Source organism: Pan troglodytes, chromosome 1 (genome assembly GCF_028858775.2).
Source record: "Pan troglodytes isolate AG18354 chromosome 1, NHGRI_mPanTro3-v2.0_pri, whole genome shotgun sequence".
NCBI lineage: Eukaryota > Metazoa > Chordata > Mammalia > Primates > Hominidae > Pan > Pan troglodytes.
Window position 1 is genome coordinate 199,347,671 of NC_072398.2, and position 23,177 is coordinate 199,370,847.

General features: G+C 52.0%; 1 protein-coding gene across 1 annotated transcript; it reads right to left on the bottom strand.

The window, feature by feature from the left end:
* Positions 1-2,404: 2,404 nt before the first annotated feature.
* HCRTR1 (hypocretin receptor 1) lies at positions 2,405-11,438 on the bottom strand. Its single transcript, XM_063803772.1, has 9 exons — positions 11,361-11,438; positions 10,671-10,731; positions 10,096-10,436; positions 9,777-9,955; positions 8,401-8,644; positions 7,895-8,010; positions 5,742-5,968; positions 4,365-4,486; positions 2,405-2,687 (listed from the first exon to the last, which is right to left on the bottom strand). Exons 3-9 carry the CDS (start codon positions 10,292-10,294, stop codon positions 2,497-2,499), a joined length of 1,278 nt encoding a protein of 425 aa, XP_063659842.1. The 5' UTR covers positions 10,295-10,436; positions 10,671-10,731; positions 11,361-11,438; the 3' UTR covers positions 2,405-2,496.
* Between the last annotated feature and the right edge of the window lie 11,739 nt (positions 11,439-23,177).

The window sequence follows — 23,177 nt, forward strand, 5'->3', positions numbered from 1 at the left end:
GTACTTGCAAGTCAGATCTTTAGATCAGCATAATACCCAGTCTACACCGAGTGTCTGTAATGAGCTGACCACATTTCAATCAAAAGCCAAAGACACCAGACATTCTAGTTTGCTAGGGGGCTTTATTCTGGGTAATGGTGATTATCTTTTGGCTTTTTGAGATAAAGAGCTCTGAGGCCCTGTGCAGGGCTCTCCTCCCTGCAGTGGGTAGTTGGAAGTAACTATGACTGTTTTGCAGGTCAGTGAGGCCCAGCAGTGTGTCGGGCTTAGCCAGGTCAGTTGCATTCTCCTCTGGGCTGCTGTAGTGCTAGAATCCCCGCATTAGATGGAATCCAGTTCCCAGAGGCCAGCCCCCATCCAGAGCTAAAATTCCGTTCATAGTCCCCATGTGAGTCTGGCCTCTGCTTCGCCAAATGCAAAGAACTCAGTGCCTTTCAAGGCAGCCCATTTCCTCCATGACTGGCAGAAACATCTTCCTTATGTGGATTCTAAATCCTGCCATCTTGAAGACACCACCATTTGCTGTGGTTTTCTCTGTGGGCCACCCAGGACATACATCACCCTTTATGCATGCCAACCCTCTATATAGTGGAGCCTACCCTATATACCATATTTTCCCCAAGTCCTCTCTTCCCTGGGCCAGATAGCCCCGGGCTCTTGAGCAGTCCCTCGCTGAGCATCTCTGCCCTTGGCATCCTGGTCACCTCCCCTGAATTTTCTTCAGTTTATCCGAGTCCCCCAGAGTGGAGGGCTGAGGCCCCCCATGGTGCTGGGTTCAGCCAGCAGAGCGTGCAGCCATTAGGAGCAGCGCCTGTTGTTTCTTTGTTCCCACTGAACCAAGTGTCTGCTGAAACCCGATGGTGCCAATTGTAGTCTCTCACCTTTGTGCTCAGCTGAGGCTGAGGAGCCCAAGACCTGGATTGATCTTGTAAGCACGGTTGGTTCTGAGCTTGGGGGCCAGCCCTCATACCTCATTCTGCACACTCACCTCCAAGCCTACCTATGCACTGTGCCAACCGCTTTGGATCCTAAGGCCAGTGGGAGTGTGGAATGGGCAGGAGAGCCCATCCTCCTGGCAGCAGCTAGAGCTCTGCCCCGTCCACAGAGAGCTGGGCTGGTAAGTCGTGTGGAGAGCAGGTGGCATACTTAGACCACACATTCCACCTGCTCTGGGTAAAGCGGGGTGCTTAGGAGGAGCAGTGCTTCAACACTCCTGGGCTGGGCCCCTGGCAGCACCAGGGCTCTGCCCACGTTCTTGACGGTTGAGGTCAGAGGGAGCCCACAGCTCTATTAATCAAGTTAAGCAGACCTGGTGGTATGCATAGCAGAGCTGGCCCCTGCCAGATGTCCCTGTTCCTCTCAGCAGAGTAGCACTTCAGGCTGCACTCCACGTCCTTCTCTGGCAACAAGGCTGAGGGCCTTTGGCAGCCTTAAAATCATCTCGGTGGCAGACGGAGCATGTCTGGCCAAGTCTGTGGCTTTCTCTTTTTATCCTGTGAGTTCATAGAAAATAGGCGCAAGCCTTGGTTTCCAAGAAGATGAAGATAACAGTAAATCAGCCCGTTAACCCGCTATCTGCCCACCCGGCCCCCCTTACCTTCCCCAGGCCATTGGGCCTGTGAGCAGACAGTTGTGTCGAGGGGCGAGGTCCCGGCGTCACAGGATTGGCACCGCATGAGGAGGCAGCACCACGTGTGACGAGGCCTGGCTGAGTCCATCTGGGATCCCGTGTGGTGGGGGTGGGAGGTCAGCAGATAAGAGCATTCTAGTGCCTTCTTGTCTTCCCTCCCCCCAGCTTCCCCACCTTCTTCTGCTCCTAACCTAAGCAGCACAGATTTTGTGCAATGACAAGGAAAGGGAACATTCAGTGCCAGGCTTTTAATTACAGTTGCTTCGGGCTGCTGGCCTCTGTGCCAAGTGGCCATGGAGAGTGTTTTATCACACCACAAAGCCAACAAGGTCGGGTCTGTGGTGTGTGCCCTTGGCACCTGGTTAGGGTGGGGCTGTGCTCGTGGCCCGCTGGAGAAAGGCTGGGCCCAGATTAGTTCACACAGGCATCAGAACAGCTGGCCAAGTGCAGCCCTGGGCTTCAGGGAGCCATGGAACAAGATGGAAATGCCTGTTGGGACCTTTAGAGCAGACTCCAGGGAAGGCCTGTAATTGGGTAGGAAAGGGGTCTTTAGGAGGATGACCAAGCTCTGGAAGGAGGATGGGGACAGATTATACTGTGGGGTATGGCCAAATGAGAGAAGTACAACAATAATCATGTCCACAACACTTCACAGTTTACAAGGAGCTTTCCACTTGCTTCAGCATGCTTAATCCTCACATCAACCCTGCTTAGGGGACACAAGCTCAGACAGAGGAAGTGACTTATCCAGAGTCACACAGGCAGAAACCCAGGACTGAAGCCACAGCCTTTCACCACATCCAGCTGTCTTTCCATGAGGGGTAGGGGCAGATCCCCCGAGCCGGAGCCTCCAGGGCAGCCCTCGCTCAGGGCAGCACTGTGGTGACGCTGGTGAGCACCACATGCTCAGAGATTTTGGAGACGGAGCATCGGCTCTGCAAGGACAAGGACTTGTGGCTGGCAGAGGAGCGGGGACTAGGGGCCTTCAGAGAGCCGCAGGGACCCAGGCCAGGCAGGCAGCAGGAGAAGGCAGCCTTAAACTGCTCCCGGAATTTGCCTTGGTTGGGAGACAAAAGACACAGCCATAAGGAGACAGATGCAGCAGGAAGGGGCCTTGAGCCCAGGGACACCCACGCAGCTCCAGCCAAGCTGCCTATGAGGGGGCGGGGAGGGAGGGAGGGATAGAGCTGGGAGGGAGAGCCCTGAGGCAACCTCGGCACCGCCAGAGAGAGAGGACAGAAGCCCTGGAGCGGGTTCCCAAGGAGAGACGCAATTGCCATCTGATTCCTTGACTGTGCTCTGGCTTGGAGGCTGACTCAAAACGTGGTGTCTGGCTCAGGGGCCTCAGGTCACCTCTGCTCTCCTTGGTGTGTACGTGGGGGTCACTATCTGTTGCGAGGCTTGTGTCCTCTCTGCCCTTTGATGATGAAAATGACGGCAGCAGCAGCCCTTTTGCATTTGGCAGTCACGCTGTGCTGGGCGCCTCAGCCTCTGTCTGCCAGAGCATCCCAGCACCCTGAAAGGCTGGAGTCCTTTATCCTCACTTCACAGATGAGATGCACAGAGGTACAGTGGCTTGCCCAAGGCCACCCAGCCAGAAGCTGAACCCAATTCTAATTCCAAAGCCCTTCTCAAGGGGGAGGAGGGAAGGAGGGACCACCACACCACCTTATTCAGCCCAAGTATACCAGGGAAACAAACAGATTTTGTCAGGCTGAAGCCCCTTTGATCATGTGTCATTAGGCTGCCAGCCTCTCTGGTGCCCAGCACAGGGTCAAGCACATAGTAGGTGCTCAGTAAACATAGGCCAAACAAAGGCATATGTGTCAGTAAGTCTGTCTGCCCTCCCCTCCCCACACAGCTCATCATCTATTCTCTTTTCTGACCTGGAAACCCGCAGCCAGCCTTGTTGAGTAATTCTTGAGTCTCAATGAGGGTTATACTATTGACTCCTGATCCTTTCTTTAACCTTTTAATAGTTCCTCAAAGATTATTTCTGTCCAGGCTTGAACAGTCATCTGGACCTGTTCTTTAGAAGTCTATTCCCAAAGTCAGAGGGCTGGTGAGTCAGACTTCTGCTGAGCTCAGCCTCAGGGCCATTACCACCCTGAGACTGGGAGGTAGAGGGAGGGGGTGGGCACTGTGGGACAGCAGAGAGGAGAGGCCTGGAGTGGGAGTGGGGGTGGCAGGGGAGGAAGACTTCCAGAGGGGACAACCCCTGAGATTCCGGTCACTCTGCCAGTGTGTGTCTAGCTGAGCCGGCGAAGCCCTTCCCTGGGCCTGGCTTGTCTCTCAGAGTGACCCTACTTTAGCCCTGACACCTGGACTGTGCAATCCTTCCTCGGGCAGGGGCTCCAGGGCCCTCCTCCCACAGGTCTGACTCCCTCCGGGGAGGATGGGCTCCTCTGCCTGAGCTGATTGGAGGTCTTGCTGTGCCTGCACCCAGGGTGGGAGTTGGGGGTGAGCTGGCCTAGCCCCTGCCCTTCCACTCACTCACTGGGCTGCAGAATCTGCAAAACTGGATCCTGGGTGCCAGCCACTGTGGGGAGTGTGGCCTGTCTCCCACTCAGGCCAGGGCCGCTTGGGGTGGGTCCTCCCAGAGCAGGATCACTGTGCCCACAGCAGGTACATCCTCACCCACCATCCTTTATTTGGGCCCTGGCTTGGGGATGGGGAGACTTGTCATGTGGACTGTTGGCCACCCTCAGTCACTTTGCATCCCCAGCCTGCTCACCACTGAGGAAGTTGTAGATGATGGGGTTGGCAGCGCTGTTGGCGTACACCAGCCAGTGGGAGAAGGTGAAGCAGGCGTAGACAGCTTCGCGGTCACTGGCTTGGCGGAACATCCCGAACACCCTAGGCCCAGGGTGGAGGAGCGTCAGAAATGGGGTAGCTGCGTATGCATGTATTGGGGGAGTGCTGCTCACAGAACCTGAGCTGTAAAGTGCAAGAGTTCCTACTGCCCACTTCTGTCCACGTTTCCTGGCCTTCTGTACCTGAGGTCTTGGCCAGGGTTTGGGGTTCTCAAGCATGGAGGGTATCAAGCACCGTGATGGGCATCTCTAGCCTCCTGGCCATCGGATCCCCTGGGGCTTCCCATCCACTTTCTCATCCATCCTCACAGCAACATGATGAATCATAGACATCATCCATTTTTCCATTAAGGAAACTGAGGCTCAGAGAAGTAAAGTGACATGCCGAAGATCACACAACCAGGAAGTGGCCAAGCACAATCTCAGAGTGAAACTGTCTTCTGTCCAATAGCCTGCATTCTCTCCCCGGCGCCCTGCAACCCTCTTTGGCTGTCCCTACAGACACGTGCATGGTTAGCTCTCTCACTTCCTTCAAGTCTCTGCTCAAATGTCATTTCCTTGGAAAGGCTTTTTTTTTTTTTTTTTTTTTTTTTTTTTTTGAGACAGCTGTGTCACCCAGGCTGGAGTGCAGTGGTGCAATCACGGTTCGCTGCAGCCTCAACTTCCTGGGCTCAAGCTATTCTTCCACCTCAGTCTGTGTAGCTAGAACTACAGGCACATGCCACCATGGCTGGCTAATTTTTTGAATTTTAGTAGAGACGAAGTCTCATTATGTTGCCCGGGCTGATCTTGAACTCCTGGCCTCAAGCGATCCTCCCTCCTTGGCCTCCCAACGTGTTGGGATTACAGATGTGAGCCACTGCACCCGGCCCCCTGCTTTTTTTAAACCATTGTATCTAAAGCAAAAGCAAAAACCCACCAACCTTTATCATTGCCACTCTCTGTCCTATTTTATTTTTCTTCCCAGCAGTTATCACTGCCTGACATTATAATATACATTGATTCTTCTATTTACTTCCCTTCTCTCCTGCTAGAATGCAGCCTCCATGAAGGCAGGGACTTTGTCTGTCTTATGGACTTGTTCATTGTATTTCCAGCCCCCTAAAATGTGATGATTAAGTGAATGAATGCGTGAATTTTCACGATAGCCCCAGGAGATGGAGGCTCAGAGAAGAGAAATGGCCTGCCCAAGATCACATAGTGGAGAAGGGGTGGAGCCAGGTCTTTCTCCCAAGCAAGGAGAGCTCCTTCCCCAACCTCAAACTTCTACCCACCCCAACCATACCCCGTGCTCTCACCTCTTAAGGACATTGAGGACACTGATGGGCAGGTAGCAGAGGGCGAAGACCAGCAGCACCACCATCAGCATCTTGGCTGTCTTCCTCCGTGCACGCATCTGCTTCACTTCAGCCAGGAAGGCGCGGGCCCGGGGCTGGGGCTCTCCACTCAGGCCCTGCTCCAGGTCCCCCAGCTGGTCTGAGGGGCGCTTCCAGTTCCGCACCAGTGCTGAGGTGGTGCCGGGGATCTGTCCAGCACACATAGAGACAGCAGTGGTGGGTACAGCACCTTGGGAGGGTGGTTGCCTTTTGTGGGGCCTACTCCAGGCTGGACCCCGGGCAGGGTGGAGATGGGCAAAAGGATAAAACCCTTGCAAGAGGAAGGAATCTAATGTTTATGATAGACTAACACTCTAGACTTGAGAGTGAACGATAGACTTTAATTTTCTTTTCTTTCTTTTTTTTTTTTTGAGATGGCATTTCACTCTTGTCACCTAAGCTGGAGTGCAATGGTGCAATCTTGGCTCTCTTCAATCTCGCCTCCCGAGTAGCTGGGATTACAGGTGTGCACCACCACACCGGGCTAAGTTTTGTATTTTTAGTAGAGATGGGGTTTCACCACGTTGGCCAGGCTGGTCTTGAACTCCTGACCTTAGGTGATCCGCCTGCCTCAGCCTCCCAAAGTGCTGGGATTACAGGTGTGAGCCACTGCGCCCAGCCTAGACTTTCATTTTCCATTAGCTCTTTGTGAAACCCTCTACAACACGCCTTGTGGAAAGATATTATTGGTCCTTAGGTATAGATGAGGCAACTAAGACTCAAAGAGGTGGGGACCCTTGACAAGACCCCAGGCCACATCCTGTCAACTGCCCATCCATCCTCCCTAAATCTCCAACACTATCTTTGAGGGTAGGGGTGGGGGTGAGTTGTGCCTCCCCTGGATCATACCAGACTATGAGGAGGCCTGGGCAAGGGGTGAGCAGGTGGGCAGCATCGAATGGCCTGGGCCAGTGCCCATAAGCCTGGGGTGGTTCTGGGCTCCTGGAGAAGCCTCTCCTGCCACCGGACACTCAAATCACCCACCACAGAGGGGCATGGGGCTGGAGTTCTGGAAACGCGGGTCTAGAGCCAGCTCAGCCATTCGTGAGCTATGTGACCTTAGCCACCTCATTTTCCTTTCTAAGCCTTGCTTTCATGTCTGTCAAATGAGGAGGATCGTGCCTGTGTCCTGCTTGGCTGGGGGGTCTGTGGGGAGCAGATGATGAGTGTTGGTGGACTACAGGGCTGGCCAGTCAGGAAGGGTCCTACTGGACTGGGTGCTCCTCCAAGGCAGGACCTGGGTCACAGCCAGTCCGTGTCCCCATCCGCTGCCCGGCATGGCCTGGGTGCAAGCCAGTACTTCCTGTGGAATGTAGGTGACATCCCCAAGTGTGAGAGTCCCTTCCTGAGCCTGGTCACGTTCTGGCCTGCCTTTTCTCACCGCCCAGATGCCAATCCAGGACTCCCACTCGCTAGGCCAAGGGCCTCTGACCACCCCTGGTCCCCAAAAACCTAAGAAACCCACCGTGGGTCAGTCTGTAATACAGGAAAGAAGACAGGCCCTGGAACCAGAAGGCTCTGCTGCTGTTGAATCTGGCAAGTTGGTTGCCCTTATTTGGCATTTGTGACGTGGGTAATGTTGCTTCTTTTGTTAGATAGTTGTTAAGACATTGGATGCAAAGTGCCTAATTTGGCAGGCACCACGGAGTTGCTATTATTATTGTTGCAGTGGTACTAAACTGAGCAGTGGGAGCTCACAGATCTGGGCTTTAGTTCCTGATCTACTCACTAGCTGAGTGGTTTGGGGGAAGTTATGTTGATCTTCTGGGTCTCGGTTTTCTCATATATTTAATGTGGGTAATATGTGGTGGCTAAGAGGATGCAAGATTATCTGGGAGTGGATACTTCAATAAACGCCAACCACTAATAGAAGGACGTGTTACTATTCCATTCCAGGGTAGCCACTGGTGCTTTTGGCCTTGAGTTTGACGTGTCTCTGGGCTTCCCCTCTCTTTGGTTGCAGCCAAGATGGCATGTGCTGATGGCAGAGGACTGCCTACTCAGTTAGACCAGTAGCCCTCCCACCCCCAGCCCACACAGTGACTGGCCTAGCCCCTGCCCAGAGTGGGCCTCACCTGGCGGCCCCAGAGCTTGCGGAATATCTGGAAATAGGCCATGGCCATGAGGCCCAGTGGGGCCAGGTAGGTGACAATAAAGAAGCAACTGTGGTAGATCTTGGGATAGAGGTCATCTGCAGGGGTCAAGAGATGCAGAGTCAGGCCCAATCCGTGAGCCCCACCCTGCCCTGGTTAGCAATGCCACCCTGTCCTGACTACGGCCAAAGCAAGGCCTAGGAGCAGCTGGACCCCATACAGCCACCATGGCAGACAGAGACCCTGGAGTTGTCCAACTTGGGGTGTCCCTCCTGGAAGGACATCTACACTAGAGCAGATGTCTACATGAGGGGAGGCACCCACCCTGGGAGTATCCCTGGTAGGAGCCAGTCTAGGGTGTCCCCTAGGGAAATACCTGCTCTGGGATTTCCCACTTTGGAAGGGACCCTGCTAGATGCCTGCCCTAGGGGTACGTGCTCCCAAAGTGCCCACCTGAGGGGATGCCTGCTTGAGGCTTCCACCATTACCTGCCCAGCGTTCATCACAGACTGAGAAGAGCCGTGTGCGGTTGGCTAGCTCAGGCAGCACACTGCTGCATTCCATGACTGCAGCCTGGGGCACCATGATGGCCAGCGACACAGCCCAGATGCCCAGGATGGAGCCACGGGCCCGCCGGGCTGTGCTCTTGAACAATAGTGGGTGGCAGATGGCATACCAGCGGTCCAGGGCGATGAAGCTGAGAGTTAGCACTGCCACTGACACGGACACGGCCTGCCCCATGGGGACACAACGTCGGTCATTTTGGGGGCCACCCAGCGATGTGAGAGTAGGTGAGTGAGGAGGCTGACAGCAGGTGCAGGGCAGTGCAAATCCTGACTCCACCACTTACTGGCTGTGTAAATGTGGGCAAGTCACTCACCCTCTCTGAGCCTCGTCTACAGAATGGGAATATACCATCTACCTGGCAAGATTCTTGTGCGAATAAGTGAAATCATGTATAAACAATGTCCAGCTTTAGACCTGGCACATGGTAGGTGCACCCCTCCGGTGAATAATAACTTGCACCTACGTAACTTACTATGTGCTGGGCACTGTTCTCATCATCCTCATGACAATCCCACAAAGTGCTCTTGCCCCCCTGTTACAGATGAGGAAACTGAGGCACAGAATTCCCTCATCCATCTGTCTTTATGCTCAGGGTCACCAGAGTTAACCAGTTGAGTGGGGAGCCTCAAAATAGTGGGAAATCCAAAAGGCATTTATCTCTGCCATGGAATGCCATCCCTTCCCCAGGCTGTTAGGAAAAAGCCCTAATTCTGGGAGGCAGAGATGAGTCTGGGCCAGAGGTGTGTGGGCATTGCCTCTAGGGGTGCCCCCTGCCCTCTGGGGTGCAGGAAGTGGATCACAGGATACAAACTGAGAGAAGCCTTCCTTCCACCCCACTAACCCCATCCGGACATCCTGGTTTCCACCACTGGGGTCTTTCCTGGCCAGTGCAGGAGGCAGAGGAGACGGCTGTTTCCATCAGGCCCCTCACATCTGCCCCTTTGGGATTGGGGAGCAGGCCTAGGGTGTTGTGTATGTGTCACTGTGGGCTGGTGCCTCTCTCCTTGACTGTGTGCCTGTGTACCTGGAGGTGACTATACATGTCCACACGTGTCTATGTATATGTCTGTGGCTGTGACCGGGAGGGGATCTCTGTGAGTGTGTGGGGTTGTGTCTGTGTCCTCGAGTGTCTGATCTGGTGGCTTGCCCTTGCTAGCAGCAGAGGATGACACTTCAGGGGTCATGAGCCACTGACCTGTCTGAAAGGCAAGTCTGGGGGTCACTGAGACCTATGCAAGGCCGTGGGTTTTTTACAGGCGTGACAAGGAGTGGTGAGGGGTGCCTGGGCAGAGCTCACCTGTAGATAGGGGATGACCTTGCAGAGGGCATGGCCGAACAGCCAGGACTCAGTGATGTCCACCAGCAGGCTGGCCGGCAGGCAGATGGCAGTCACCAGAACGTCAGCCAGGGACAGGTTGACAATGAAGTAGTTGGTGACTGTCCTCATGTGGTGGTTCCGCCACACGGCCAGGCAGACTGCAGGGTGCAGCGAGGTGAAGCTGGTGGCAGAGCCACACCCATCCTAGTTCTGCCTAATCAGCGAGCCCTCCTCCCACACAACCCCCTTCAATCCCCAGGGAAAGCCGGCAGCACTGCCGGGCAAGCCCTGGACCTACCCAGCGTGTTGCCCACCAGGGCCACGACGAACACAGCCACATAGGCTGCGATGAGGACCCACTCATACTGTTTTGGGTACAGATAATCGCGCCACAGATAGCGGAGAAACTCGTCTTCATAGTCTGGAGGCACAGGGGACGGCTCTCTGCTGCCAGGGGGGACCCCCATCTGGGCCCCTGGGGTGGCTGAGGGCTCCATGAGCTCAGGAGCTGCTGCAGCAGAGGGGCATCCTAGGCTCTGCAGAGGGAGAGGAGGGAGCTTGGGCCAGCCCTCAGCCCACTCCCTTCAGGGTGCCTGGAGGCTTGCACCCAGGTCTTTTCGGGTCTCAGCCTCAAACTTCCTGAAGGGAGGAAGGAAAGGAGGGAGTGGGAAAAGAGAGAAGGAAGGAAACATTAGGGATTGTGCCAGGCGCTTTGCGTATAAGTTCCCTCTTAATTCTCAAGGTCATGAAATTGGTGGAGGAAGACAGACCTGGGTTGCATCCCAATTCCACACCAGTTGCCTTGGGTAGCTTACCTGGCCTCTTTCAGCCTTGGTTTCCCCATCTGTCTAATGGGGTGACAGCCCTACATACCTTACAGGACCACGATGAGGAGTAATGAGCTCCGATGCGTGCCAAGTGCTTCACCAAGAACCTGGTACGAGAAGGTAGTTTCGGGGACGTTTCCGGTTACCATTATTAGGGTACCCTGCTTTGCAGATGAGACCGAAGCTCAGAGAGATTGAGTCTCTTGCTCAAGGTCACAAAGCTCTTAAGCCAGGTCTGTTCGAACCCACCAAACACCGTAGATTTGGGAGGAGAAGCCATCCCGATTGCAAATATTTCTTGAGCCAGTTCAGAGGCTTTAACTTTGGGTTGGGAAAACGGGCCAAGGGAGGTGTTAGAGACCCAAGCCCCACCCGCCATACCTGCCAGACCCTCCGGTGGGCACTCGCGGACACGCACACATACAACACACACACAGTGGGGGTGGTGCGCGGAGGGACTGACGACCCCTTGCGAGCAAGGGGAGCATCCAGGCCCCCTAAGAGGCCCCCTTTGGGTCCCCAGGGCCGCGACGCTCCCCGACGGCCGCCAGGAGCCGCTGTTCCGGCGCGCGGGTCGCTCTCCATTCATAAATCCAGCCAGCCCAGCTCCCCGCCCCTCCCTCCTCCCGCACTCAGCCCCTCCTTCCCCTGGCTGGGCTAGGACGACCCCGGCCAGGTGCCGGAGGGTTGCGGATCCCTGGAGACCCCTGGGGAAGGGGAGGGGACGCCTTCATACCCCACTGAACGCCGGCAGGCCCGCTCCGTCCGCGGGACCTTCCTGCACCTCGGGGGCTGGCGGGGCTCCGGGAAGGCGCAGGGGAGCGAGGGCACTCGGAGCCTGCCTAGAGGAGAGCAGCGCTGGCCGAGGAGCCAGTCTCCCAGCACCCAGGTTACCCCCCGAGACTCTTGGCTCCTCCCATCCCTCGCCGCGGGTGCTTTGGAACCCCCATCCCAGGCCTGGGGGTCCCCCACACCCCGCACCTGTTGGCTCCGGGACCCGGGCGTTCTCGGCTGCTGGTCCCCGGACCTGGCACCGGGGACTTCGCCTTCCTGCGAGGAAGGCCGAGCCTCTGGGGGCCGGGACTGCAGGAGGGGGCCGGGGCAGCCCCCTCCCTAGGCTGCGCTGCCTCGGCTCGCGGGGCTCAGCACGATCCCCGGCAACTGCGCGGGCTGTGGCTGGGCGCGGGCTCCGCCGGGCTGCGCGCTGCGGGGAGGGAGGGCCGGCGGGAGGGGCAGGGCGGGGTGGGAGCCCCCAGACGGTCTTGGCTCCGTGTCTTCCAGCCCCGAGACCCGCAGGGCGGAGGGAGACGCTCGTTCCTTCTCGCCTCCCACTTCAAGCTTCCATCCCACCTCCATTCATGCGTCCATCCGTTCATTCATTCCATCCTCATTCATTCAACATTTATGCCCCTGGCCACCCCGCATTCTGGGCGCACTTAGTGTGTGCCGGCGGGCCTGGCAGCTTCAGAGGGCCACAGTGCAGAGGTGGAGCCCAGCCCCGCCTCTCCTTGCTGCCTCACCTAACTGAGGAGGAGGATGGCACAGGTGGGTCACAGGGGTGAGACAGAGAGGATGCCTGCACCGCCTCCAGCCTAGCTCCGGATGCTGCTGTAACAGCTAGCTCCCAACGATGCCAGAGAACCCTGTTCTCCCATCTCCCAGCCCCCCATCCTATCTGCCCCCAGTTTCTCTTTTTGTTATACCTACTGTTCCCCCCAAAAATCAAGGACGCCGGTGGGGACAGAAGTGGGGGTTCGTTAATTCCACAAATAACGATTTATTAAGCTGTGTGCTAGGCAATGAGTTCTAATAATACAGCTACCGTTTGGATAATGCATATGATGCCTGCTCTCATTTAATCTTCATATCAACCTGGTGGGGTGGTCGTTATTGTCCCCATTTTACAGATAAGGACACTGGACCCACATGGGGCAATGACTTGCCCAAGGTCGCACAGCAGAGGCAGAGCTGGGCTTTAAGCCTCTGCCCCTCTCAGGCCTCTAGCCTCTCTCACCAGACACAGTCTCCCTCCCCTGCAAAATCTCTCTGGCTGCTGGGGGAGGCAGGTGCACACCCAGGCAATTAACCTGTGGTGTGAGGAGGGTGTGAGGGCCCTGGGGGCTGTGGGGCACAGAAGGACAGACCGACTCAGCCAGGGCATGAGAACAGGCTTCCTGGAGCAGGGACATCTCCATGGAGACCTGAAGAATAAGAAGGTAGCCTGCAAGGGGGATTGTGGTATTTGAGGAGAGGCATTCAAGGTCAGGAAACAGCAGGTGCAAAGGTTTGAAGGTTGGGGATTCTGGAAATCACAGGTAGGTGAAGGGTGACTGCCTGAGCATCAGGCAGTCACCTTGGCCATCCCCTAGCTCAGCATAGGACCTTCCTAACATGTCACCCTCTAAAGCTCACACTCTTTCCCTCCTGGGAGGTGACTCCTGGGATGCAACCACCATCTTTCCCGTTGCAGCCAAAGCCCTTTTCAAAGGCTCTGAAGATGCGCCGTTAGGCATAGGAGGTGTGGGAGAGGAACTGGAGCAGCATAAGGGAGGGGGCAAGTGACCTTAACCTCTGCAGAACAGGAGGATGGACTGAAGCTAAACCCAAGGCAGAACTTTGTCCTTGGGCAGGTATGGCATCTGCATGGTGTGTGATGTCTTGTCTTCCCTAGGTGCTGGCCGAGGTAGGAGAATGAGTGAAGGGACTCAGAAGAGGGGCTGCTGTGTGTGTGTGTGTACATGTGTGAATGTGTGGGTGTGTGCATGTCTGCATATGTGTGCATGAGTGTGTGTTTGTGTTTGAGTCTTGAATTCAAGTAAGGGCTGTGGTGTGTGTCTAGGGAATCCAGTGTGTTTGAGTCTGTGCATATGAGCAGGGGGTGGGCTCTGGGTTGATGACTGGAGGTCACTCTGGGTGGGATGTGTCTGTCTGGGTCTTGATCTGTCCCTGTGTTTTGGCGTTTGTGTCTATGGGGAATGTGTATGTGTGAGGAGATGACTGTTTCTCAGTGTGGATCTGAATGTTCAGCTGTGGCTTTGACTAGCACTGGCCTCCCAGCGTGTTTCCCTGTGAGTGTGGGAATGTGAGTGTGGCCATGCCTTTGTGTGTAAGGTTCTGTGAGTGTGCATATGTGGAACTTGGTACATCTGTTCCCACGGCAATGACTCATCTTATCCCCCCACATTCTCCCCCCTACCTGGAGCTGTGACTGTTTGCTATGTAGGGGCTGAAGAGGGGGCTGCAGCATGTAGGGGGATGGGAGGCAGATCGTGTGGGGACACTTCAATAACAGCTGCGGCAAACAAGGTGCAGCCTGCAGTGTGGAAGGTACAGATCCATGTTTGTCTGTGTGGGTGGTAGGCACCGGCCAAGCCCAGCACAGCCCAGGCTTAGAACCTAGCCCAGAGTGCAGATCTCCATATTACAGGGCCTCCCAGATACCATGGGTTGGAGTGGGCAAGGGGCTCGCCAGGCTCCCCCATGTCATGATACAGGGTGGTGCATGTCTGTGTAGGGAGGAAATCATGGCTGAGAATTCCCCCCAGTATACAATGTCACAGAGTCAGTCCCATCTCCACTTAAGAGGGATCTCAATTGCCAACCTTCCCCCACCCTTTATCTGTTGGTGCCCCAAAGATGGCTGCTCCCCAGGTCAAGGGATATCCTAAGAGATTCCTGCCATCACAAGCAACAGATCTCCCTGTCTTCCCTATCAGACGCTGGCCAGGGATTTTCAAGCCAGCAGCAGGAGCCAGGGCTCTGGCCTGGAGGCACTAGGCCTCGCAGCCCCTCTGGTCCTGAATCTGGCCTATTTAGCCACAGCCTAAGGGTGGGAGAGGCCAGTTATTTGGCCTAGATGGGCATGAGAGAGAGTGGGTGTATGCTCAGAGAAAATCCTGGGGGCGGGGCGGTGGGAACCAGTAGTGTTCTAGAAGACCTACAAGAAGCTGCAGGATTTTGGTCCTCGGGCACAACAGCACTGGCTCTGGGAACCCTGGCAAAATGCCCATGTCCAAGGGAGGGCCCTAGGGACCTCAGGTCCTCCATGTCCAGGCTGGGCTCCCAGCCCTGGCGCCTCCTCTGCCCAGGGAGGGCTGGCCTCAGGGCTTTGCTGTGCTTGAGCTGTCTGTCAACAGGGGCCCCCACGACCTCTTTCCTGAAACCAGCCAGCCCCAGCCTTGTTGATCTAATCCTGAGCCTCTGAGCCACAGGTCCCTGTCATATCCATCTTCAAGTGTCACCCTAGGCACTGGCCCCAGGTGCTACCTCCTCCTCCTTCCCAATCCTGTTGTGACTTACAGTAACCTCTGTCTGGCTAGGACTAGAGTAATTGGAATGTAATTGGGTTTCCTCTTGCTAATGCCGCTACAGACCTGGGCACGTGGATAGGAAAACTCTGGGGAAGGCAGAGGTGCTTTGTAGAACAGCAGAGATCAGGCAGCAGGCTGAGGTGTGGGGTGGGTGAGGGGAGGCCAGCAGAGATGGGCTGTGCTTTTGGAAAGGGGGATTCTGAGGGCGGAGCCTAGGAGGCCACTGAGCGGCTGCGGTGTGTTGGTCTTTGGGCCAACAGCAGTGGCCTCTGGGGGCTCATGCCCAGGGAGGGACCCAGAGACCTCCTGTTCCCCATATCCAGGTCCTCAGCCTTTGTGCCTCTTCTCCTCTGGATGGGCTCCCTCCTTCAGGGTCTGGGTGGCTTGAAGCAGACAGGCAGCCACTAGGAGAGGAGGAGCCCAGGACCCAGAGTCAGGCATTCTCTGTGACTCCCAAAGCTGAGATCATTTTCCTCTTTTGTTTTGTTTTTTGAGACAGTCTTGCTCTGTTGCCCAAGCTGGAGTGCAATGGCACGATCATGACTCACTGCAACCTCCACCTCCTGGGCTCAAGTGGTTCTCCTGCTTTGGCCTCCCAAAGTGCTGGGATTACAGGTGTGAGCCACCACTCCTGGCCTAGAGAGCATCTTCAAGCCAGTGGCAGGAGCCAGGAAGAAGGGGCTGGAGCTGGCAGCCTTCTGTCTGTCCACTTACCCATATACTCACTCAACAAACAAACTCGGAGGCTGGGTAGGCTGCAGAGACGGAGACTCTCCTGGTTAGGCTAGGGAGACCCTCATGGAGACGAGTGGACAGGGGTGGTGTGAAATGCATCAGGATGGAGCCTGTGGAGGCAGGGTGGGGGCAGAATGGGACAGCACCAACAACAGGGCACAGAAACCACAGAAAATACATCTCCTCCCACCTGCCCCCACCCCGCCCCTGGTGTTGAGGAGAGGTCAGGAGCCAGGCTTTGGGGTCAGGAAGACAGGGATTAGACTGCCACTCTGCTGCTTACTACTGGGTGATCTTGGGCTGGTCACTTCCTTCATCTCTGTGATAGGCTAAATAATGGCCCCCAAAGATGTCCACGTCCTAACCCCCAGAACATGTGGCTATGTTCCATGGCAAAAGGGGCTTTGCAGATGTGGCTAAATTAAGGGTCCTGGCACAGACAGACATAATCATACACATGCACATATTTAAAAATAATTTAACATTTTAAGAAGTCCAAGTGGTCATCATTTGTCAGACATCGTGACACTTAAGTGGACATTTGGTATTGTTTTTAGCCATGTATTGGTGCTGGGGGCTGCTAAAGATCTAAACCCTAAAATAATAAATAATATTAGTAATAAACAATGGCCACAGTAAATGTGTGCTGGTATGATTATTTTGACACAGGGACACACAAGTGGGGGAAGGAAAAAGGAGGGGCCTGTTCTTCCTGGGAAGTGTGTGTGTGTGTGTGTGTGTCTGTGTGTGTGTATGGTGGGAAAGGTGGGGAGCTGGGGTTTCAAACTATAACCTGGATCACCAGACATTTAAGGAAAATATTTAGCAGGGCAGAGAAAGACCAAGATAAACAGAAAAAATTTCCAGAGGCAATTTGGGCTAGGTATTGAGGGGTGAACAGGAGCTCACAGCTAGCCTTTGAATGAGACATGCTAGGCAGGAGTGGGAGAGGAAGAAGGGGCAGTATTCCGGGTAGAGGGGACAGCATGAGCACAGGCAAGGGGTGGACATGGTGAAAGGCCTGTTGCAAACTAGTATGCCACAAATACTAGTTTGGCCTGAGAGTGTACCCATGAAGAGGAGCAATGAGAAACAAAAAGATGGGTGAAACGCTGGCCTCCAGGGCAGGCTGAGGTGCTTGAACTCAATCTATCCCAAAGATGATGGGAGGGTTTAACCCAGGTGCGACACAGACAGGTCGGCAGTTTTGTCCTGCAACTTAAGCAGATTGGAAATTAATAACACATTTTCCTTGTAAAATATTCAAACCATTCAGAATAAATGAAAAGCATTATTTTTATTTCTGTGGATTACTATTGACCCCTGTATTTGAATATAGTGACTGTAACAAAGAGCCCCACCAAATGACAGTGGCTTTGAAAGTTGAAAGTGTTTTTCTTGGCTGGGCGAGGTGTCTCACACCTGTAATCCCAGCACTCTGGGAGGCCAAGGCGGGTGGATCACTTGAAGTCAGGAGTTTGAGACCAGCCTGGTCTCAACATGGTGAAACTAAAAGTACAAAAATAAAAAAATTCTCCTAAAGTTTTCCACTAAAAAAATTTCTACTAAAAATACAAAAATTAGCTGGGCGTGGTGGTTTGTGCCTGTAAGCCCAGCTACTCGGGAGGCTGAAGCAGGAGAATCGCTTGAACCCAGGGAACGGAGGTGCAGTGAGCCGAGATCATGCCACTGCACTCCAGCTGGGCAACAGAATGAGACTTGGTCTCAAAAAAAAAAAAAAAAAAAAAGGTGTATTTCTCTCTCCAGGGCTGGTCAGGCAACTCCAATGTCATCAGAAAGCCAGAATTCTGCCAGGATAGAAGAGTATCATGGTTACATGAACAGATTCTAGGACCATATTGTATGGGTTTAAACCATGGATCTGCCACTTACCAGCTGTGTGATCCTGGGCATGCTATTTAGCTTCTCTATTTTGAGTTTCATCATCTGTAAAAGGGGATGATATAGTACCCATCTGTGGTAGGGAGAATAATAGATGTCTGAGTCCTAATCTCTAGAATCTTTGAATGTTACCTTACATGGCAAAAAGGACTTTGCAGAAGTGATTAAACTAAACATTTTGAGTTGGGGGTATTATCCTGGATTATTTGGGTGGGCTCCGTGAAATCCAATGATCCTTATAAGAGGGAGGCAAGAGGTCAGAGTAGTGATAGGAGATGTGAGGATGGAAGCAAGTGGTCGTGGTGATAAGAGGAAAGGCCCACAAGCCAAGGAGTGCAGGTGACCTGTAGAAGCTAAAGAAGGCAAGGAAATGGATTTTCCTGAGTCTCCAGAAGGAAAGAAACACTGATTTTAGATGTCTGACCTCCAGAACTGTAGAAGAATAACTTTGTGTTGCTTGAAGCCACTAAGTTTGTGGTTAATTTGTTACAGCAGCAATAGGAAGTGACTACATATCCCCATTGGGTTAAATGAGTTAATACATGCAAAACACTTTGAAAGGTGCCTGATGCATACTTAGCATGTATATAACTGTTAGCTACTATTATAATATTTATGGCAAAACTCTTGGCCTAGGCTGGGTGGAGTGGCTGACACCTGTAATCCCAGCACTTTGGGAGGCCAAGGTGAGTGGATCACTTGAGGTCAGGAGTTCGAGACCAGCCTGCCCAACGTTGTGAAACCCTGTCTCTATTAAAAATACAAAGATTAGCCGGGTGTGGTGGTACACACCTGTAAGACCAGCTATTCAGGAGGCTGACGCATGAGAATCACTTGAACCTGGGAAGCAGAGGTTGCAGTGAGCCGAGATCATGCCACTGCACTCCAGCCTGGGTGACACAGCAAGACTCTGTCACAAAAATTAAAAAACTCTCGACTTACGTCACAGATGGCTGGTCACGTCCATAATTCAACTAAGTGGAAAGGCACATCACTTTTGCTAACATCAAGTTGACCTAAATTTGGTCACCTGATCACATGTAGCTGCAATGGAGGCTGGGAAATATAATTTTTGTCTGGGTAGCCATGTCAGGTGGTGTCCAGCTGAGATGTAAGAGTTCTGTGACTAAAGATAGAGGAAGGGGTGGTTATTGAAGAACTAACAGCATCGGAAACAATTCCTACTATGAAAGACGAGTTTATGGCCGGGTGTGGTGGCTTACACCTGTAATGCCCATGCCTGTAATCCCAGCACTTTGGGAGGCCAAGGCTGGCAGATCACTTGAGCCTAGAAGTTCAAGACCAGGCTGGGCAACATGGGAAAACGTCATCTCTACAAAAAATACAAAAAATTAGCTGGGCTTGGTGGCAGGTGCCTGTAGTCCCAGCTACTTGGGAGGCTGAAGTGGGAGGATCATCTGAGCCCAGGAGATTGAGGCTGCAGTGAGCTGTGATTGCACCACTGCACTCCAGCCTGGGCATCGAAGCAAGACCCTGTCAAAAAAAAAAAAAAAAAAAAAAAAAAAAAAAAAGGAAAGGAAAAAGAAAAAGAAAAAGAAAGAAAAGAGATGAATTTAGCAAAGGTAACTTCCCTCCAGAGTTTGGTTAGATACAAATATTTCCAGCTGTTTTTTCTTGTGCCATTAATTTCATGCACTACCTGTTAACTCCCCACTGTGTAAGATGAGACATCACTCTTGCTTTCTCTCCTAATTCCTTTTGCTAAACTGCTACATTTGCATCTAGTTCTATATCCATAATTAAAATGTTCTAGGTTTGTGTATTGTCTACCTCTGAATTTCAAATATTGAAAATCAATAAAGTGTTCTTAAACAATATGATGATTATATAAACATTATTCTCTACAGAGCCAAATAGAATCCTGGGACACATAGAGAAGGAACTGTAATCTCACAGTTTAAACGCTGCTCAAAGGGAAATGCTCCAGGCTTCAAGCTCAAGTGTATTCTCCACTCCCTCAGCTATTCAGAGTCATATGACATTTTAATTCACTTCATATTTGGACCATGACTTTCTTACACAATTTCTTGTTCTCATGGAGTTTCTAATTGCTTTCCTCTTTTCTCCTTGAGAGAAGAAACATATGCCTTTTAAGTCAAGTCATTAAAATCTTCCAGCTTCTTAATTACATTATTTGTTGAACGAAGCCCATTTTCTTCCTAAAGACGTTCTTCTCCAAACCCTCTGACTTCCTGTTCTAATTTTGATGGATGGCTTTATGGACCTCTGGTATTTCTATTCACTGTACTACTGGGTTAATTCCACTGTTTTGTGAATCTGTTATGTCTCTCTTTCTCGAATTATGTCCCTTTATCTCAAGTATATTTTCAAATAACATTTTTAAAAGGGGTGCATGGAAGGAAAGCTTTCTGAATCTTTGCATGTCTGAAAATGTCTTTAGGTTGTCCTTTCACTGACTGAGTTGGGAAGCATGAACCAGCAGGCTTAGGGTACGTGGCAGAGGGCAGATACGCAAACAGACACTCCAGCCTCCACCCTGGGCCACATAAGGAGGGATTTACTCTAGACATCAACACTCCCTGTAGGCACTCTAGTCCTTAGGAAAAATATCACTCACTTTTTTTTTCTTTTTTTTTGAGACGGAGTCTCATTCTGTCGTCCAGGCTGGAGTGTAGTGGTACGATCTTGGCTCACTGCAACCTCCGCCTCCCGGGTTCAAGCAATTCTCCTGCCTCAGCCTCCTGAGTAGCTGGGACTACAGGCACGTGCCACCATGCCCGGCTAATTTTTATATTTTTAGTAGAGATGGGGTTTCGCCATGTTGGCCAGGCTGGTCTTGAGCTCCTGACCTCAGGTGATCCGCCTGCCTCAGCCTCCCAAAGTGCTGGGATTACAGGTGTGAACCACTGCGACTGTCCAAGATGACTTAATTTTTTTAGAAAGCTGTTACCTCTCTTTAAAAATCTCTCCCCTCCCTGTATGTTCCAGATGTCTGCATTTGTTAGGGGGTGGGGTGTTGATGGCAAATACTGGCTTGTTACTCACTAGGCTTTTACTTGAGTATTTTCTAAACTTTTGTTATTCTTATACCACATCTCAACTTTTGTGGCATCTTCTTGCTACTTTATTGTTATGTACTTATGTATGGTATGATGGTTAATATTAGGTGTCAACTTGATTGGATAAAGGGATGCCTAGATGGCTGATGTTGTTTCTGGGTGTGTTTGTGAGGGTGTGGGCAGAGGAGATTGACATTTGAATTGGTGGACTGAGAGAGGAAGACCCACACTCAATGTGGGTGGATGCCATCCTGTCGGCCGCCAGCAGCTGGAACAAGGCAGGTGGAATGAAGATGGGATAACTTTGTTTGCTGATGTTGAGCAACTTTTCATATGCCTGTTTGCCATTTGTATGTCTTCTTTTGAGAAATGTCTGTTCAGGTCTTTTGCCCATTTTTAATCAGATTATTAGATTTATAGAGTTGCTTAAGCTCCTTATATATTCCTTTTTTTTTTTTGTAGAGATGGAGTATTGCTGTGTCGCCCAGGCTGAGTGCAGTGGCTGATCTCAGCTCTCTGCAACCTCTGCCTCCTGGGTTCCAGCAATTCTCCTGCCTCAGCCACCCGAGTGGCTGGGACTACAGGCGCACGCTGCCACGCTCGGCTAATTTCTTTTGTATTTTAGTAGAGGTGGGGTTTCACCGTGTTGCCCAAGCTGGTCTTGAACTCCTGAGCTCAGGCAGTCCTCTCGCCTTGGCCTCCTAAAGTGCTAGGATTACAGGCGTGAGCCACCACGCCAGGCCGAGCTCCTTATATATTCTTGTTATTAATCCCTTGTTGGGTGGATAGTTTGCAGGTATTTTCTCCTGTTCTGTGGGTTGTATCTTCACTTTGTTGATTGTTTCCTTTGCTGTGCAGAATTGTTTTAACTTGATGTATTCCTATTTGCCCATTTTTGCTTTGGTTGCCAGTGCTTGTGGGATATAATTCAAGAAATATTTTCCTATGTCTAATGTCCTGGGGAATTTTCTTGCAGCAGTTTCATAGTTTGAGGTCTTAAAGTTTTTAACTCATTTGATTGGATTTTTGTATATGGTGAGAGATAGGGGTCTAGTTTCATTCTTCGGCATATGGATATCCAGTTTTCAAGGGGGTCTCCTTTAAATAGTCCTTTTTCTCCTCACCCAGATTCCGACATGCTGGGAAAGAAAGCAAAATACTGGTTATGGAAGAACAATAGCCCTTTTATTGTTGATGATATAAAGTGGGGGCCTTAGTGGAGGACAAGAACTAGAGTCTTCCCAGCTGAACCTCGTCACAGCCTCACTACCTACTAACAAGCATGACTTGACCCCACGCCCCATGTCATGGGCTCACAGCCTCGGTCATGCCTCTCCTGACCACTCTTGGAGTCCTGGTATGTCTGGCCTCATTGACAGAGTGGACTGAGTTTTTGCAGGAGCTGAAGAGACTACTGGAAGAGAGAATTTTTCTTACGGACCAAGGAGCAGGAAGCTGAGAGCTTGGCCCAGAAAACCTTGGTTATCAGAAGGGTGCAGTGGCTCACACCTGTAACCCCAGGACTTTGGGAGGCTGAGATGAGTGGATCACCTGAGGTCAGAAGTTTGAGACCAGCCTGACCAACATGGTGAAACCCCATGTCCACTAAAAATACAACATTAGCTGGAGGTGGTGGTGGCGTGCATCTGTAATGCCAGCTACTAGGGAGGCTGAGGCAGGAGAATTGCTTGAACCCAGGAGATGGAGGTTACAGTGAGCCGAGATCACGCCGTTGCATTCCAGCCTGGGTGACAGAGCAAGCTTCTGTCTTAAAAAAAAAAAAAAAAAAGGAATAAATGGTATAAACCACTGGAGAGGAAGAAATAAAATGGTCATCTATATTTATAGATCATGTGATCGTCTACATAGAAAATCTAAGAGATTCTACAGACAAACTATTAAAACTGTTGAGAAGGTTCATGTTGAGAAAGAATTTTCCATGGGTCTGGTTCGTTTCTGGATGCCCTGCACACAGAGGCACTAACTGCCCTTTTGTTCTGGACTGTCTTCAAGGATGTTGGTATATCAACCATCTTTGGAACATATAGTTAGTGTCTCCTTCTTGAACAGGAGACTGATTACTGTCCGGCCTAATAATGTCTCCCTTTGTGATGTCAACCTAAAAAACAGAGAAAGAGGCTCTCTAAAAGAAAATGATATCTATTCGGGAATAGGCATTGCAATGGGAATATGTGTGCCATAGTATACTATATGCATATTCATGGAGATAAAGGCAAAAGATTTTGAGGGAAAAATGAGGAGGATTCCATCATTGTTCAAGATAATTATCCTTGGCTACAAGGATCAACAATAAGGACGGCACTAGTCTGAGGTTGGACAGGCAATTTCTGAGCAGATAGCCTTGCAGTATTTTGTGTGTAAGATTGTGATGGTTGTTGCAGTCTTTTGGGATAGTATTTGTTGTTGTTGTTGTTTTTTAGACAGGGTATCCCTCTGTTGCCCAGGCTGGAGTGCAGTGGCTTCATCACAGCTCACTGCAACCTCTGCCTCCCGAGCTCAAGTGATCCTTTTGCCTCAGCCTCCCAGGTATCTAGAACTACAGGC